Raw genomic sequence first — 19,268 nt, 5'->3', positions numbered from 1 at the left:
GTCCTTGAGTCTAAGTTCCTTCGCTGGATTTTCCGCCATTGATCAACCAGCCTGAACCTCGCAGAGTGGCATCTAGCTTTTTCCAGTGAAGAGTCCTACTCTCCCACTAGCCTTTCCCATCCTTGTTCTCCACTGGGCTCCTCTCTGCCCTCTTCCCCACCTACCACAGACCTGTTCATCTTCAAGTCCTTTTCCTCTAATACCTTCAAGAACATCGTTTCTACCTCATACCAGCTATAAAACCAACTGGCAATACTGCTCATTTGTCAATTTAGTACTAACTTGCACACACTGCTCTATTTAAAAATAGATAACCAACAAGGACATACTGTGTATAAATAAATCGGAAAGAAAATACTGCCCATTTGTCTCTGAAACCTTTATAGCCATAAATGTTGTCATAGTTGTGGTATGGTGTTTAGGAATTAGACAACCGTGGTTTTAAAATAATTGGTTTTGGGGATTTCCCTGGTGATCCAGTGGTTAAGACTTCACCTTCCATTGCAGGGGGTGTGAGTTGGATCCCTGATCAAGGAGCTAAGATCCCACATACCTTGTGGCCAAAAACCAAAACATGGAGGAAAAAAAGAGAAACAGAAAGAGTGTTGTAACAAATTCAGTGAAGACTTTAAAAATGGTCCACATAAAAAAAAAACCACAAAACTTTTTTAAAAAATTGGCTCTTTGTATTACCATCACATCACATGGACCACCCCAGTTAGACTGTACATGATACAAAAAGACAAGCTGCAGAATACCCTTAACTGGTATCTTCCTTAGCATCGAGCACAGCCTTATATTCAGAGCAGCAGGTTGTCAGTAAATGATTTGTTGAATGAATCAATGAAAATTAATTGCATCTTCCTATCTAAAGAGGGCACATTTTTCATTCTTACTTCATGCAAAATCAGAACTAGATTCTTCAGACTGGATCCTTCTACTTTTTAAACTACACTCAGCCTTTTAAGTATGTGTTATATGACCCAGCATGGTGCAAGCTCCTGGTTGAGATGGAGATACCTTCACAAACTGCAATTACTATGTGTGTGTGAAAGCTTTGTGTTTCCCATTGTGAAAGCAGTCTGAAATTTTTTAATTGTTATACAACTCTCCTTTCAGGCACTTAAACACTTCCTGAAGTGTCCAAGTTCAGAAGATAATGCAGCAATAGAAATGGCCATTGAAACTGTAAGTATAAACCCTGTAATGAAATTTTCAAGAATGCTAACTTTTTAAAAACTTTTTAAAGAAATTTCCAAACATTTACAAATGTAGGCCTAACAGTATAACAAACTCCCAGGTACCCATCATCTCATTTCAACAGCTAACACATGGCCCATCATATTTTATTCCTACCCCCACCCTCTTTCCCTGTATTATTTTAAAGCAAATCACAAATATCACAAAAATCACAAATACCATTTCATTTGTGAATACAAAAATGATCTCTGAAAGATAAAAACATTCAGATTTTCTTTTAGATGTAGTTTGCATCCAGTAAAATGCGCAGACCTTAAATATACAATTCAGTCAGTTTTTTCAGATATGTGCCCCTGTGTGGCCCCACCTAGCTCAAGCTCCCCGGAAGGCCCACTCGCGCTGCCTCCCAGTCAGCACTCCCCAACAAGAGAGAAAAGAAGTGTTAGTCGATCAGTCATGTCCGACTCTTTGCGACCCCATGGACTGCAGCCTGCCAGACTCCTCTTGTCCATGGGATTCTCCAGGCAAGAACACTGGAGTGGGTTGCCATGCCCTTCTCCAGGGGATCTTCCAGACCCAGGGATGGAACCTGAGTCTCCCACATTGCAGGCAGATTCTTTACCGTCTGAGCCAGCTGGGACATCCTTGCCTCCCAACAACGGTCAGACTTCCGTTCTTATAGATTAGTTTTACATGTGTATGAATCTCATGCAAATAAAATCATGCATACAGTCTTTTTTTTTTTTTGGCTGCTCCGTGTCTTCAGCACTGCGTGGGCCTTTTGCTGGTTGTAATGAGTGGGAGCTGCCCCGTAGCTGTGGTCCGCGGGCTTCTCATCGCAGTGGCTGCCTTTGTCGCACAGCATAGTCTCTGGGGCACGCGGGCTTCAGCAGTCACGGCTCCTGGGCTCTAGGAGGGCACAGGCTCAGTAGCTGCGGCTCACGGCCTTAGTTGCTCGCTGCATACGGGATCTCTCCAGACTGGAGATCAAACCCGTGTCTCCTGCTTTGGCAGGCAGATTCTTTACTGCTGAGCCATCGGAGAAGCCCATATGTTTTCTTTTGTATCCAGTTTCTTTTAGTCAATAGTAAGTCTACAAAGGCAGCTGTGTTATCACACACATCAAAGGTTCATTCCTACTCCTTGCTGAGCAGTAGTCCACCCTGTAACTATCACAGTTTCTTTACCCACTGTTCTATTAATGGACATTTAGGTTGTCTCAGTTTGGGCATATTATGAATTAAGTTGCCATAATGCTGTTCATATCCTTGTGTGGATATAAGCACTCAGTTTTATTGGGTATGTATCCAGGAGTAGAATTATTAGCTTACAGAATACATATATATATATATATATATATATATATATCTTCAGCAATAGTTGTAGTTCAGTTGTTGTGACTGACTCTTTGTGACCCCATGGACTGCAGCACACCAGGCTTCCCTGTCTTTCACTATGTCCTGGAGTTTGCTCAAACTTATGTCCATTGAGTCAGTGATGCCATCCAACCATCTCATCCTCTCTGTCCCCCTTCTCCTGCCCTCAGTCTTTCCCAGAATCAGGGTCTTCTCCAGTAAGACAGCTCTTCATATCAGGTGGCCAGAATATTGGAGCTTCAGCATTAGGCCTTACAATGACCACTCAGGGCTGATTTCCTTTAGGATGGTCTGGTTGGATCTCCTTGCTATCCAAGGGACTTACAAGAGTCTTTTCCAACACCACAGTTCAGATTCTTTGGCCCTCAGCCTTCTTTATAGTCCCACTCTCACAGCTGTGCATGACTGATGGAAAAACCACAGCTTTGACTGTACAGACCTTTGTCACCAAAGTGATGTCTCTGCTTTTTAATACACTGTCTAGGTTTGTCACAGCCTTTCTTACAAGGAGCAAGTGTCTTTTAATTTCACGGCTACAGCCAGCAATAGTAGGTACTGCCCAACATTTTTTCACGCTAGTTGTACCAGTTTCACTCTACAACGATGCAAAAGAATGTAGTTGCTCCTCATCTTCACCAGCACTGATCTGTTTCATTGTTACTATGCAGATAGATAAGTAGTGGTATCTCATTATGGTCTTAATTTCATTTTTCTAAAGAATAATCATATTGAGCATTTTTTCAGGTTTGTTGGCTATTTGAATGTCTTATCTTAAAAAGTTCTATTCAGATCTTTTTTTCTAATTTTTAATGGTATCATCTCATTCTCACTGGTTTGTATGATTGTATTATATATTTTGGATACTAATCTTTTCATCAGATAGATGCATTGTTGTAACATATATTGATATATTATTCCTCTTAAGGGCAGAACAATGTCTCTCTGAATGCTGTATACCTTGTCTTTATTCACCAGTGGTTACACGTTTGGGTTGCTTCCTCTCCGAGGCTATTAGGAATAATGCTGCTGTGACCATTTGTGTACAAGATTTTATGTGGACGCATGTTCTCGTTTCTCTTGGGAATATACCTAGTAATAGAATTGCTAGGCCATACATTAAGTGTACGTTTAACACTTTGAGGAACTGCCAACTATTTCCCAAAGCAGCTGCGCCATTTTACATCCCAGCAACAGTGTATTAGCGTTCCAGTTTCTCCAACAATAATTTCTTGATATTATCAAACATCTAGTTAGAGTTCAAATTTCCCCAATGTTGCCTGAGTGCCTTTCAGTTGGTTATTTCACATCATATCCAAACAAGGTCCTTGCATTGCACTTAGTTCACATGGGACTTAAATCTCTTCTGTCAAAAGATTGTTCTTCCCCCATCTCCCTTTCTCCCTCCTTCTGACTCCTTTTCTCTTTTCTTTCTCCTCCTCTTCCTCCTTCTCCCTTCTGCTTTTTCCCCCCTTCCCTCTCTCTCTACCCCCTTATCACTTATTTATTAAGAAAATGGGTTATTTGTGCTAAGGAATATTCCTGACATTTAGATTTAGCTGACTGCATCCTTGTAGTAGAATTTGTTTCTCTACCTCCTGCACCTCCAGCTAACTAGGTATTTAATCTAGGTATTTCATTAGATATAGGTTTGATTTTTTTTTTTTGGAAACTCTACTTCATAGATGATGCCATGGACTTCTTTTTGTAAAGAAGTATCTATTTATGTATGTGGGTACACCAGGTCCTAGCTGTGGCACGCAAACTTCGTTGTGGCGTGTGGGATGTAGTTCCCTCACCAGGAATCCAGCCTGGGCCCCCTGCATTGAGAGCCTGGATTCTTAGCTCCTGGACCAACAGGGAAGTCCCAATGCCATGTACTTGTTGTGCCATCACATTGGCAGACCCAGGCCTTAGTTCCGGCTGCCGTAACAAAACACCACAGACCAAGTGGCTTAAGCAACAGACATTTCTCTCTCACTCAGTCCTGGAGGCTGAGAAGCCTAAGATCAAGGGCCCTGCTAATTTGATTCCTGGTGAGGGCTCTCTTCCTGGCTTGCAGACTCCAAAAAGAATCTTAGATATCCCTGGAGATGGTCCAACCTAATCTCCATTTACTAACAAGGAAACCAAGGTCCCAGAAGAGGATAAAACCAACCTAAAGACAGAGGAATGGAGCTGAGACCAAAACCCAAGTCTTCTTTCCAACCGACTGCCTGATCACAGTCCTCCAGGCCAGTGCTCTGTGCTCCAGCCCAGCTGGCCTCTCACCCGAGTGGCTGAGGGCTCCCACCCCTTTGTTCCTGCTCCTGCTGTTACCCACACCTGGGACACACTCCTCCCTGCAACCTTGCCCCCCACCCGACAGGCAGGACCCACTTCACGTGCCACTTCCTGCAAAAGTTTTCCTGAACTGTCCTCTGGATGTAAATTAAGCCTCCTTAGAATCCTGTGACTACTTTGAACCTCACTTACTGCTACAGTTAACCCCCTTCAAATGAATAGTCCCTCTAGGCCAAAGGCCTGTCTCTTTGTAGAGTCCTTAGCACATTGTTAACACTCAATAAATATTCACAGGAATGAGCACATATTGGTCCCAGTTCTGAAAGTACTGTGTAGCTGATGTTAGTCTCCTTCCCATCCCTCTTCTCCTTTCCACCTGAGAACTCTCCCCTGAAAAAAGAATTACCTTTACTCATGACATGCATTCTCTCACAGCCTGTGTGTTTGTATCTGCTGATTCTCAACCAGAAGGCACAGCCCTTAATCCTTTGAGAATATCTTTGAAATGTTCATAGTTCACCCACCCACACCCTCCACCCCTCAGAGTTCTGAAATACCTTCTTGGTGTTTGTGTTGATGGAGGGGGGCTGTGATGGACCCCAGGCTGGGAGTCATCACCAGCATGAACCCACAGTACAGATGGGGAAGATGGGACTGAACAGCGCCCGTTAGCCTTGTTGGGGGCCTGCTTACCTCTTTGCAGTCAGGTTTTGCCTTCACCAATCATGACCTTCTCTGAAGGGCCACCACTGATCTCTTTCTTGCTAAACAGAGACGTCTCCTCTCAGCCTGCACCCTACTCCGTGTTATGGTAGCATGTTTTACAGCATCTTTCTTGAACGTTCTCACTCCCTTAGAACACTGCCTCTCCTGGTTCTCCAGTTCCCCTCAGATGGGCCTTCTCAGCCTTCTTCTCTGGCACTGCGGCCCTTCACTGGGCGCAGCCTCAGCACGGTCTCCATCCTTCCTTTAATTTCATTCTGAGTGGCTACATCTCCTCTCTCCTGCCTCCCCTGTCCATTTATCCTAGTGTCTGGGATGTGCTCAGCTCTCTGAAATTCAGACTTAACTAGGCAGCACTGTTGTTGTTTGCTCTCTCTGGCAACACTACCTGGCACTTGATTACTTGTGTGTTAACATATTTAATCCTTACAACAATTCTGTGAGTTAGGTATTATCTTGATCTCCTTTGCGGTCCCAAGAGTGACCTGCTCTGGATCTCAGAGGTGACCTTTTGACCTCAGGCAGCCTGCCTCCAAAGCCCTCGGCTTTAACTCTCTTCGTACAGGTTTATTCACCCAGAGCCACGCAGGAAAGCCTTGAAGCTGATGCACTCTACCTTTCCATCCTTCCCTGCAGCCGTGGGCAGAGCAGAGATGGCAGGTTGGCCAGAGCTTAGCTTCCTTGCAGGGAGACCACGGGCAGCCGCCACCCCCACCACGGGTTCCCGACGGGTCCCTGAGGACCCCTTCTGTGCTCGCGCCTCCGTCTGCTGCGGAGAGCTTCTGAACGCCTCCTTACCCTTTCCCTGAGCTGGGCCGCGAGTCGCTCTGTCCCCAGCGAGCTTCCTTTTCCAGCCGCTTCTCTCCCCACGTCCCTGCTGTGACAGGAGGGCAGGGCGCCTTCCTGCTCCTTGGCTGAGCTCCACTTGGGCTCTTGGCTCACCTTTTTTTTTTTTTTTTTTTTTAATAGACGCAAGACTCTTAAGCCTCCAGATCTTGTCAATAATTATTCCTACTAACTAAAATGAATATATTTCCATTCTCCAGTTTGGTAAATAATTTTCTTGATCAACACTACCCCACCTAGCAGTGATTTAACTCTGAGCTTTGTGGAGCGGACTCTGAGGTCTGGATCTCCAGAACTCCACCCCACACCTCCAGCTGCCCGCCCACTTCTGGGGTCCCCTGGCCATATTTCATTTCTACTGTAGATTACCAGTAACTACGTGCAAGCGCGTGTCTTCAGGGAGCTGCTGGAGGCAAGGCACTCAGGGGTGCGTGGTGGTGGATGGCCCAGTTCCTGTGCTCAGGATGGCTTCCTCTCCACGTCATGATCACTCATCATAAGAAAGTCTTTATTGAGACACCCAAGGAGTACATCTCTCTGTGTGTAAAAATACTCCTGCAGTATTTTGATACAGCAACTTAGAAAAGCTAGAGCTTCTAAGGATGGATTTTTATTCATGGAAACTTTACAAATGAATGACAGGCTTCCCAGGTGGTCCTAGTGATAACCTGCCTGTCAATGTAGGTAGACCTGAAGAGACACTGGTTCCATCCCTGGGTTGGGAAGATCCCTGGAAGAGGGCACGGCAGCCCACTCCAGTGTTCTTGCCTGGAGAATCCCTTGGACAGAGAAGCCTGGCAGGCTGCAGTCCATGGGGTCACAAAGAATCGGCCACGACTGAAGCGACTTAGCACGGACCCACAAATGAATGAAGACAGAGACCCTGAGCTTACATCATGGTTCAGGCACTTGACTATGGGTGTTTTTACACCCTTTTTGAATTCTGTCTCCTCAGCAGAAGACCTTTTGTCCTTCCTCTCCATTCCTTTCCTAGGTTTAAGATGCTGAACTTACTGTTTCTTTTCCTAAACAGGTTGGTCAGGCCAAAGATGAACTGCTAACCAGTCAACTGATAGACTACCTGATGGGCGAGAGTGACGGCGTGCCCAAGGTACTGAGTGTTTTCTCCACTGGGATTCTTAAGCATCTTAGTTGTGCTTTTACTTTTATCTGCCCCGTTTTGACACCTGGCAGACTACAGCCACGGGGTCGTAAAAGAGTCAGACACAACTGAAGCTACTTAGCACACATGCCTGCACTGTTTTTATCTATTACTGCTTTTGCATCATAGATGTATAGACTTTCTCTCTGGATGCAGCCTTAGGTCATCTAGACAGATCCTGCATTTTAGATACTGTGTGCATTCACTCTTGGAAATGGGTATGAACTGCGTATCCGCTGACACATAGATTATTTTCAACAGTAAATACTCTGGTACTACATGATCCCAAGTCGGTTGAGTCCATGGATATGGAGGAACTGCAGATACAGAAGGCTGACTATAAACGACATGCGAATTTTCAGCTCTGTGGCAGTCAGCACCCTGAACCCCATCGTTGTTCAGGGGGTCAACTGTAACTGATTTGGATACAAGGTGCTGAAAGTCATACCTGGAGAGGATTGGCCATCCTGATCCCTGAGTCCATTTCCTGTGTTTTATAGACACCGAGACCCAGGGAGGCTCGGAGAACCTGCCAAAGGGCACACAGGTCCCTAAACTTGCCAAACCACCTCACCTTACATCCACTTATTCTAATGATCAGCAAACCAGTATCAAGTATGTGAAATTGTTTAGAGTTGAAATAGGAGTGGAAAATGGGCTCAGAAAAATTTATAGGTGTAAAAATTTTTGAAATTTTGTGAAGTTGGTACATTGTCTCAGCACACTTTTCCCCCTGAAGCACACGAGAGGGAACTCTGTGGACTAGGGCTAGGAGCACAGACTCTGACGCTGGTTCAGATCCTGGCTCGGGAGAGGTGTTTTGTTTCAGTTCATAATCACACCTTCCTCCCAGGGAGGGTATGAGCATTTAATAGTGTTGTTATTTCCCAAGTACTTAGAATACTGCCTGGCACATATTAAACTGTGAATAAATACTTGGTAAATAATTATTTGTTGACTCTTTTTTAAAAAATGGCCTCTTAACACAAGCTAAATTATTTTTGGGGGTTTTTTGGCCACACTGTGCGGCATGCAGGATCTCAGTTCCCAACCAGGAATGGAACCCATGCCCCCCCACAGTGGAAGTATGGAGTCTTAACTACTGGACCACCAGGAAAGGCCCTCTTTATTGGGTTTTTAAAAAACAATTTTAACGCTCAGTTACTATAAAGTGAAGGGCTTCCCTGGTAGCTCAGTCAGTAAAGAATCTGCTGCACAGCAGGAAACCCAGGTTCGATCCCTGGGTCAGGAAGATCCCCTGGAGAAGAGAATGGCAACCCACTCCAGGATTTTTGCCTGGAAAATCCCATGGACAGAGGAGTCTGGCGGGCTGTAGTCCATGGGGTCACAAAGAGTCGGGCACAACTGAGTGACAACGTTCACTGAACTAGAAAGTAAATGTGATTCTAAATGAAAATGCAGAATTATAGGTGTTTTCCCCCACAGCTAATGCAGAATGTGATGTTTCTCTAACGGCTTGTATGTCAGGATGCCAAGTACCTATTCCGCTTGTACATGGCCCTGAAGCAGTACCGAGAAGCCGCCCGGACCGCCATCATCATCGCCAGGGAAGAGCAGTCTGCAGGTGGGTTCCCAACAGCCATGGTTTACTCCCCAAACAAGTAGTAGACGCATGCTCCAGGAAACATGCAATTAAATAAATCATTCTAACTTAATAAGATGATTGACAAAACCCACCTGTTAAATGGTGGTCCACAGAAAGTCCTCAGATCTCATCCTTTGTAGTAATGTCATTTTACCACCTCTTTTCAAGGAAACTATCGGAATGCACATGACGTTCTCTTCAGCATGTATGCAGAACTTAAATCTCAGAAGATCAAGATTCCCTCTGAGATGGCCACCAACCTCATGATTCTGCACAGTTACATACTAGTGAGGGTGAGGCCTTTGGGTGACGTGGGACATAAGCTGGGCACCTCTCCACTGGATTGGAGCCATCTCCCAGATGTCTATATTGTTAACTGAAGACGCAAGATACAGGATGATTATATAATATGCTGCCTTTTGTGTACAAAAAGGCAGGAGAAAAATATATATATATATTCATCCCATGTAAAATTAGAAATGCATTTTTAAAAAAAATTAGGGGGACTTCCCTGGTGGTCTAGTGGCTGGGACTCTGCACTCTCAGTGTGGGGGGCCCGGGTTCATTCCCCGGTCAGGGAACTAGATCCCATATGCTGCAACTAAGAGTTCCCACAACTAAGACCTGCATAGCCAAATAAATAAATAAATAAATAAAAATTCGGAAAATCCTAAAGGGATCAAGGCAGAGGCTCAGAGTAGCACTGAACCCAGTCGAGGGAGCAGAGAGAAACAGGTCCCTCCATATAGAATATCTTTTAGCTGCTTCTTCAAACTGAAGACAATATAAAATATGTTATTTGGTCCAAAAAAAAAAAAAAGATTTACTAAAAACATTTTTGTTTAACCAGAGTTTCCTAGTTTATTAATTGTAGGGTAATGAATTTTATACAATTCCACTGTGCTTTAATACTATTTAGTTTTCATCTGAGTATAAATAATACTGAGAAAATTTAGAGAATATATAAAAGTATAATGAAAAATAATTTCCCCCCTTTGAATCCATCATCAGATACAGCAGTTGTTAACACTGTTGTACGCCATGTCCTCCATACCTCTAAAATACATGTGTGCACCGTTTGGGGGGTGCCTCCCAGGTGCCTCAGTGGTAAAGAATCCGTCTGCCAATGCAGGAGGCTTGGGTTTGATCCCTGGGTCAGGAACATACCCTGGAGAAGGAAGTGGCAAACCACTTCTCTATTCTTGCCTGGAAAATCCCATGGACAGAGGAGCCTGGCAGGCTATGGTCCATAGGGTCACAAAAGAGTTGGACATAACTTAGCAACTAGACAGCAGCCGTTTTTTAAAAATTAGGAATATATTTATGTCCAGTTGTCTATTTTTAACTACTGATTTTTAGTAAAAACATAGAAAATGCAAACCTGAAATACTTCTATGTACAGTTTACATAAATTATGTGTATATATATATGCATTTTTATATGCACACATATCTTTGTAAAAATATGGGTAGACTCCAACTTACGTACTTTTCCAAATTTTCATTTATGTCAAAGTACATCTTCCCATTTTAATGCTAGGTTGGTTTTCAGGCCAGTCCACAAGAGCGTATTCAGTTTGGAAGCTTCCACGGCAGTCAGGTTATGAATGACTTAGATCCTAATTATGACCTAAAACAGCACTGCCTAATAGAACTTCTACAGTGATAGATGTGTCCTATATCCATTAGCCTGACTATGGCGCACTTGAATTACACGTAATGCAACTGATAAACTAAATTTTATATAATCTTAATTTTTTAATGTAGCTACATGCGACTAGTGGCTACCATTTTAGGCCCCACAGGTCTACAGTCCTGTGCTTAGTCCGTTCAGTCGTGTCCAACTCTGCGACCCCATGGACCGTAGCCCGCCAGGCTCTTCTGTCCATGGAATTCTCCGGGCAAGAATACCAAAGTGGGTTGCCATTCTCTTCTCCAGGGGATCTTCCCAACCCAGTCTCCCGCATTACAGGCGGAATCTTTACCGTCTGAGCCACAACCCCACAGGTCTGCAGTACCTCTTGTAAGGGAAATCTGAGAATTCCAACGTGCAGCCACCGGGGGTGCATTTCCTCTTGAGCCACAGCAGGGCTCTTGTACAGAAAGGACTAGGAATGCGGAGGGAGGGCTTTCTTGGCTTAGACGGGGGTGGCCATGCCAATGTGCTGAGGCACAGAGTCCAGCCAAATGCAGCCTTTGGGCATGGAGGGGAGGACAGAAACAAGCTGGTGGAAGATGGGAACAGAGAATGCGGATTCCTGTTAGAAGCCCTCCAGGACCAGGGCTTTCTTCTACCAAAAGCCATAGGGATGGCTCCTGAGCCTTCTTTTCCTCTGGCTCTGAGTGGGCCCATCACTTCCCCTGGACCAGACATCCTACCCCGCCCCCCGCCCCCCTCCCCCCAGTGAAGAGCACCCTTGTAACTTTTCCCCTCCATTCCACTCCTTTATCCCAGCACCAGATATATTCAAGGTTTTTAACTGCATCTGGCATTGCAAAGGGAAACTATTAGACCTTATCAAGTAAGAACTGATACAAAAGCGTCACAGGCCTCTTTGACACAAAGGACTGGAGAAAGCCATCCATGTTTCAGGGCACATGGGAGACTTGGCGTTGGTGCCTGCTTCCTCCCAGGGCTGGGACAGGGACTCCAGCTGAAGGACAGCCTGGGACCTCTGCACATGGGTGGCTGAGCTGGGCAGTCTGAGGCCCAGGGAGTCAGTTAATATTTATTAATTACATTGCAATGCTCAGTTAATTACAGCATCATCCATCTGTTCAGACCTGATGGATTCACAGCTGGGAGTTACTCTGTACTCACCCGCCACCTTCTCACCAGACAGCGCCACTTCCACCTCCCCGTCCCTCGGTCAGTCCGTGTCTCTCCATCCCCGCTCCCCACCCTCAGGGCGCCTCCTCTCACCTGGACAGCATGGTGGTCTGGCCCTGCCACCTCCCCAGCCTCACATCATCCTAAGAGGACCAGCTCCCTGCATCACACGCCCCGCTCATGCTCACCTAAGCTCAGGCTCTCCAGCCATCGTTCCTGACACAGCCTGTCCTCTCTCCTGCTGCCTCACTAACTCAGCTTTCGGGTCTCACAGCAAGTTGGTAAAGTTGCTATTGGTACTCAAGCTCCCCAATAAAGGCCAGTAAAAGATGTTGAGTGATCTAGAGCCAAGTAAAAAGCAGGGTGGAGAGCAGGGTGAGGCTGGCAAGGCCACGAGGCCAGGCAGCAGCTGCTGGAAGGAGAAATAAGGGAGAAACCTCAGGTGAATGTCATGAAAGGAAGACTGCAAGGATCTCGTGAGCACCCTGTTTGGGATCACAACTGAGTTGTTTATTTGGGAGAATAAGAGGTGAATTAGTGTTTGTTTTTTAATTGCTTAATTGGAGTATACTGAATTAGTGTTAAAAGTCTCTAAGAGTCTAATGTGTCACTTATTTCAGATTCACGTGAAAAATGGAGATCATATGAAAGGGGCACGTATGCTTATCCGGGTGGCCAACAACATCAGCAAATTTCCATCACGTGAGTACTGAGCGGAGCCGGTTGTCCCCATTTCTGCCTGAGTGTAGCATGGTTAAGATCCAGCCTCACTAACTCTGCCAGCCTGTTCTCTACACGTAGTGAGTCGTTTCATCCTCACAGCCTCCCCATGAAGAGCTATAACCGGCATTCCCAAGACCACCCCCAGGTGTGATAATTCACAAGGAAGACTCATATAACTCAACACTGAGCCGTGCTAAGGTTCAGATTTATTATGAGGAGAGGATATGAGGCAGAACCAGCAAAGGGGAAAGGTGAGGGGCAGGGTCTGGGCATCAGGGGCCAGCGCCAGGTCCCCCCGCGCTCACGCTGGACACACTCGGCGCCTCCAGGCAACACGTCATTGATGTCTACTGGGGTGCGCGTGACTCAGTGCCCAGGGGTGCTCTTGGGGGGCTGGCCACATAGGTACCCCCTGATTAGCAGGTACCCAGCCTTGACTCCCAGAATGCTCAGTATAAACCCCATTGTTTGTACAGAGGCCAGGCACAGGGAACCATTCATTCCCTGTTGTGGAAATGGTAGGAACTCTCCCAAAATCCATGTTCCCAAATCCCAGGTTCAAGCAGGCCTTTTTCAGGCTACCAGTCTCCAGTTTGCACACAAGTGTCCTATTTTGTTTACTCTATAGATAAGCAGACTTGGGCTAAAGAAGTGAGGTGGCACTTGCCCACGATCACAGTCAGCTGATACGTCTTCCTCTGTGTTCTCAACCACTGTAGGTCCCTGCCTCTGAAAGAGGTCCCAGCATTCTAAGACCTGTCGTCATAACATTTTTCAGTGATTTTGTCACATTCTATGACAGGGTTAACTTTTTCTATAAAGCGTCAGATATCCAAGGCTCGGGGCCTCGTGGGCCAGTCTCTTGTTTTGGCGTGAACCATACATAAATGAGAACAGCTGTGTTCCAACAGAACTTCATTCTTTTGGACACTAAAATCTGAACTTCCTGTAACTTTCACGTCACAAATTATTCTTTTGATTTTTTTCCAACCATTTAAAAATGTAAAACCCATGGACCATACAAAAACAGCCAGCCAGATTTAGCTCACAGGTCACAGTTCACCCCCTTCTTTAAATGAGTTCGTTTTCGTTACATGAAAAAGACCAAATAACTATGTGTGGCTGGCAAAGGGTATGCTAGACAGGCACTCTCCTGATTGCTGGTGGGAACAGACATTGTCTTTCCAGAAAGCAGTTTGACAGTTTGCACCAAGTGCGTGTGCGTGTCTGTGTGCATTTTTAAAGTTATGCTCTTTGAGCCAGTAATTTGGCTTCTAGGTATCTTTCTTGAAGAAACAAGTGCACTCAGGTTAGTGCATAAAATTGTTAATCTCCCCACTCATTCATCAGCTGTCCTGTCAAATGCAAAACTTATCTTCGAGGCAGGAAAGGAAACATGCCAAAGGTTACCTCAAGGGGGTGTGGGGCCCCGTGTTACAGGCAAAACACAGCATCATCAGGGAAAGACACCCGATCGCACCACCGTGCCCTTTCCTCCTCAGTCAATCACCGGTTCTTTGCCAGAAAAGGCAGATGAGAGAGATGCGACCCTGGCATCATGCCAGTGCTCCTCCATTTGCATTGCAGACATTGTACCTATCCTGACATCCACTGTGATCGAGTGCCACAGGGCCGGCCTGAAGAACTCAGCCTTCAGTTTCGCAGCCATGCTGATGAGGCCCGAGTACCGCAACAAGATAGACGCCAAATACAAAAAGAAGATCGAGGCGATGGTCAGGTACGTGGTGACAACTGTTCCTACCATCTGATCACAAGTGTATTTTTCAGAACACAGCTACTAATGTGTTTGCTGTCAAGAACACAGACTGGGGATAGCAGTCAGGATTGCAGTCAGCTACCAGGAGCAGGAAACCCAGTGACGACTTGAATGAGTCAGGATTTGTTTGACTCACACACAAGGTGTTACAGTCCCAGGCTGGTACCTCTGTGTCCTGCTTGTCACCGAGGACAAAAAAAGTTCCCGCCTCACAGCTGCACAACTGTGGTTGTCTGACACCACGTACCCTGTTCAAGGCAGGAAGAAAGAAGTAGGGAAATCAAAAGACGCGCAGGTTTTTGCCTTGTCAGTTAGGAAGGACACTGCACTGACCTCTCACTGGCCAGCGCTCCGCTGTGTGGCCCCCTCTGGCTGTGAAGCATATTGCTGAGTGAAAACAAAGCGCTGTTGGCCGGGATGGCCGTCAGGTAGGCAGCGAACACTTGTCTGCCACGGAAGGACAGAGAGTGAATACTTAGTGTAAGCAACCTGCTAATGACACAGCCTGTTGCCAAAAGAGTTCATTTCCAAACCCTGTGTAGCTCCGAAGGCACACAAGTCACATCCCCCCGTCAGAAAGCAGTATAGTGATCTGACTTTCTACAGGAAGCCTAGGGGCAAGTAGCGCTCATCTTTACAAAGGGAAAAGTTAGTTGCAATCGTGTAGTAATTCTGTACTACCAGGTCCTCAGTGATGACATCTGGGGTACCTGTTAGTCCCATTTTGACCAGGGAACTCAGGTGTACCTGCCCGTTGACCCAGAACTCTCACATCAGCCAAGGGCGATGGCTGCCCCAGTAACAGCAAAGGGAAGCCAAGTACCGCTGACTGTTAGCTGAGCGCGCGGCAGAAGACGCTCACCTGGATGGGGCCACGTGGACTGCTCGCGTTTTTTTTAAAGCCCAATAAGCCTGAGTAGCTTCAGGCCAAATCGTCATGACCGAGCACGCCTGCCAGCATGGGAATGAAGTGGGGAGAAAGTGCTGGAGCGCGCTGACCCGCAGGTTCATGCCACGCCAGCCTGGGTGCCAGTTTGGGGGGGTCCCTGGATCTCGCCCACGCGTGAGTGCCCTGTAGCTGTGAGTCTCCTGTGGTATCCACTGGCACCTGTGGCTGTTTACACTGAAAAGCGAATAAAATTTAAAAATGTCACACTACCCACATTCCATGTGCTCCGAGCTGCCATACTGGGGAGCACACGATGAACACTGCCGCCAGCACAGAAAATGGTGTTGCGCAGCCCTGGGCAGCCTTTGCCACCTCGGTACACAAAGGGAAGTAGCAGGCTCACTGCTCCAGCGATCTGGGAGACAGGATACAGCCAGACCCGGCCATGCTTTCTGCACGCAATGTGCCGTGGGCTCCTAAGCACCCCTCCCAGCGGTGGCCCATGTGATGCTGTGGTCTGAGCAGGGCTCATTCCTCCTACTCCTCCTGGGCTGGGGCATGGGCCCATGGTCTCTAGCTTGTATCTCTAGTCTCAGGACCTGGTTATGAAGAAACAGCTGCATTTCATGTGATTCTGCCTCACAGGAGACCTGATACATCCGAGACAGAAGAGGCCACAACCCCATGTCCCTTCTGCGAATTTCTTCTCCCAGAGTGTGAACTCCTCTGTCCTGGGTGTAAAAATAACATCCCATATTGCATTGCAACAGTAAGTTTCTTTATCATTTCCCTTTCTTTTTCTTTTTTTTTTTTTTAAGCTTTCATAATTTTTATTAAATTCTAGTGTAATGTAACAATATCTGATTTTATAGACATCATCCCATGGTGAGTATGTATAATAAGTGAATGCAAACCAGACACCTAAGTTATTATTTTCTGCAGACTAAGCAATAAGATAACAACTACACAGAATACTACAGGTAATGACATACATTTACTTGCTCGGAGTTTTCAAACAAGCCATGTTGTTTATCAAACTATATCTCCTAATACTTAATACAGTAGAATTAGTGATTGTAGTTCTCATATATTTTACTTACAAGTACCTTATTGAGATAACTAACATTTTGACAGTTTCAGACTTTCCAAATTAGCACAACATATTCGAGAGAAAGAGCAAAGGCAAAATGAAAATTGAACATGACAAGATAGTTCTTAGAAGGAAACAGAGGGAAGAAAAAGGGGGGAAGTGAAATATCACTGAGATTGGGGAAAAAAAAATCAAACAAGTCCAGACATTTGATTAGAACAGATCAACTATGAATTTCACAAATCAGAAGTTTATAAATTCAATGCAAAGCAAACCCTTTTGAATGGAAAGGCTGAGCTGAAACTAAAAGGTAGATAAACTGTTATTTTTGGCCTTAAACAGTATCAACTCTTCTGATCAAAGAAGGCCACAACAGTTAAGATTGTATTACTTGATTTTATTTTACACTAGGTGGTGGACACAAAAGCAATCCTCCTTAATAAAACTGACAATTAGCTTCACTCAGAACATTTTTAATAATGCACATTTAAAAAAAAGTATTCATCTTACAAATTGTTCTGCAATCCAAATATACAACAGCTTGGAAAACAATGTTTAGAAAACAAAAGCCAATGTAAAAAGACAGATTAAAACAACTAGAACAGTACAGGTTTTATATGGCTCTGATTTTACAGTTTTCTTACTGCATCATCAATGTCAGAAATCTGTTCCTTCAGCTGGCTCCATTGTTCAGGATTTAAAGATATACCTTTTCTTCCTGGTTTCATTTCACCTTCTGGATCCATCCAATATTCTCTAATATCAATTAAGACTTTCCCTTTAAAGTCCCGAACACTAACATACCTCATTTTCCCAATCTGAAACATGTTATCATCTCTGCTGCTGCTGCTCTGCTTGGAGGATGACAGTGCTCTGGAGGTCTCACCAGTTTTTTGCTTCTTTACAGGTTTTTCTGGAGCAACTTGCTTTTTCCTCTTTAGCTTTTTGTCAACTTCACTGTCAGAATCGCTACCAGAAGAGCTTGAAGAAACAAGTTCCTTTGACTTAGGCATTGCTCCGCTCCAGTAGCCGAACTGCCTCCAGCTCGCTCAGTAGCGACTCTCATTTCCCTTTCTTTGCACATATATAATCTATAGCCTGCTTGAATACTTGATGAGTTAACACTTTCTTTGCTTCTGAAATAATCTTACCTCTCAAATTTCCTGCAGCATTTAGCATATAATTGCATGATCAACAAAGCTGAAAGTTGTATTTAAGGCATACAATAACCTAAGTATGAGGCACTGTGGAGCAGGAGAGCCCAGACTTGGAGATCAGACGGTCCTGGGCTTAGATCCTCTTTCTGCCACGTGCTGGCTGTATAACCTGGTGCGATTTGCTGTCTACCTCACTAGGGCCCTCCACAATAATCTCGTCTATTGAGATGAACTGCAGGTTGACCAGAGAATGAATATGAAGCCTTAATTCAATACCTGGCATGCTGTAGCACTTAAGTGGTGGGTTTTATTATAAATATTAAGACTTATTATTAGAAAATATTAAAATGTTTGTTCATCACTAGACTAATATAAGCTTTATTTTAAAGGAAAATAAATTTAGGTAATGTCACAATACTGAAGATTATTCTTTTATACACAAATTTGATCAAATCTGGCTTTAGTCCTTTTGATGTCATCTCTTCTTAATCAATTACCCACCTACTGTTGTTATATCATGATTTAGAGGTTTGGCTTTTAACTGTAACCATGTATTGTAATTGAATAATAGGGGAAATTTGAACAATAAAGATGAGTTTTACTCTTCAATGTGCTATTTCCAGGGTCGACACATGTTGAAGGATGATTGGACGGTGTGTCCACATTGTGACTTCCCTGCTCTGTACTCAGAATTTAAGGTGTAAGTTGTATCATTTCACTTATACAGACTTATTATCAAAAAAATAGACCTTTTATTCCGCCAGTTTTTACTGAGGTCTGTTTATTTGTTCATGTTCCTAAAAAATCTAGAGACTCAAACTGTCTTCTTGGGAGAATCTTCTATGACTTTTGAGAACATTTTCCTTAAAGGGACTACTGCATAAGACTGAATGTTCCTAATTCTTAAGTTGCGTGATGACCATGTACTAAGACACAGAAAGGAGCCGTTGTTTCTCACATCACAGTAACCCAACGGTAAAGGAAGGTTACATATTTAACCTACTCTGCCTTTCCCTCCCCACACAGCCTGCTAAGTGCTGAGAGCGCATGTCCTATGTGCTCAGAAAGATTAAACTGTGACCAACTGGAAAAAACCTCTGACTGTGCCCAGTACCTGCACACAGACGTGGAGCAGTGAGCGGCGTGTGCAAGTAAGTTCCAGATCATCACTCACCTCTCCTGGCACGGGATCCGCAGGGCAGACACAGCCTCGCAGCGTGTTCTGCCACTGGTTCCTTTGTGTGCGTCATGGAACCTGTCAGATTTGAACAGCAAACTAACACACAGGTTGTACAGTCTCCGTGGTGACGAAGGTTATTTGACTGCACAGCATCATGGATTCTGACCAGAGTGTATTTTATCAAGTCACATGGGTTTCTTTTTAACCAGTTCATTAAAACTATAGCTAGCTATTGAACTGGAGGTTGTTTTAGTTCGTAACTCAGGAGGGTAATTGTAAAAATTTTTGTTTCCAGAGACCTGAAAAATTCCATTTTTCTTTCCAAGTTTCATTTTTGTTGCATAGAAGCAGCACATAACCCTTCCCATCTCCACTGGGAAGAACTTACTCATGTGGCCACACACACTGCAGGGAGGCAGGGAAATGCAGT

General features: G+C 44.9%; 2 protein-coding genes across 10 annotated transcripts in view; one reads left to right on the top strand and one right to left on the bottom strand.

Annotated features, from left to right (window-relative positions):
• The window catches only part of WDR19 (WD repeat domain 19), an 87,245-nt gene that overhangs the window by 51,018 nt on the left and 16,959 nt on the right, over positions 1-19,268 (top strand). For 8 of the 9 annotated variants that reach the window (XM_070452012.1, XM_070452011.1, XM_070452010.1 and 5 more), the window contains 9 exons: positions 1,120-1,188; positions 7,459-7,536; positions 9,076-9,172; positions 9,362-9,486; positions 12,643-12,724; positions 14,333-14,483; positions 16,057-16,180; positions 18,282-18,358; positions 18,685-18,809. In XM_070452012.1, coding sequence (XP_070308113.1) covers positions 1,120-1,188; positions 7,459-7,536; positions 9,076-9,172; positions 9,362-9,486; positions 12,643-12,724; positions 14,333-14,483; positions 16,057-16,180; positions 18,282-18,358; positions 18,685-18,796 — 915 coding nt within the window. In that variant the 3' untranslated portion in view covers positions 18,797-18,809. Of the gene's footprint in view, positions 1-1,119; positions 1,189-7,458; positions 7,537-7,848; positions 8,535-9,075; positions 9,173-9,361; positions 9,487-12,642; positions 12,725-14,332; positions 14,484-16,056; positions 16,181-18,281; positions 18,359-18,684; positions 18,810-19,268 lie in introns of those variants that run through there. The other variant, XM_070452017.1, reaches the window with a different exon arrangement.
• Positions 16,959-17,578, bottom strand: LOC139030203 (activated RNA polymerase II transcriptional coactivator p15). The gene has a single exon (XM_070452020.1). It carries the CDS (start codon positions 17,512-17,514, stop codon positions 17,131-17,133), a length of 384 nt encoding a protein of 127 aa, XP_070308121.1. The 5' UTR covers positions 17,515-17,578; the 3' UTR covers positions 16,959-17,130.

The sequence above is a fragment of the Odocoileus virginianus genome, chromosome 21, assembly GCF_023699985.2.
Source record: "Odocoileus virginianus isolate 20LAN1187 ecotype Illinois chromosome 21, Ovbor_1.2, whole genome shotgun sequence".
Taxonomy (NCBI): Eukaryota; Metazoa; Chordata; class Mammalia; order Artiodactyla; family Cervidae; genus Odocoileus; species Odocoileus virginianus.
This window is presented reverse-complemented; position numbering and strand designations above follow the sequence as displayed.

Coding starts and splice junctions, on each gene's coding strand:
- LOC139030203 (XM_070452020.1), bottom strand. CDS start 17,514: ATGCCTAAGTCAAAGGAACTTGTTTCTTCAAGCTCTTCTGGTAGCGAT.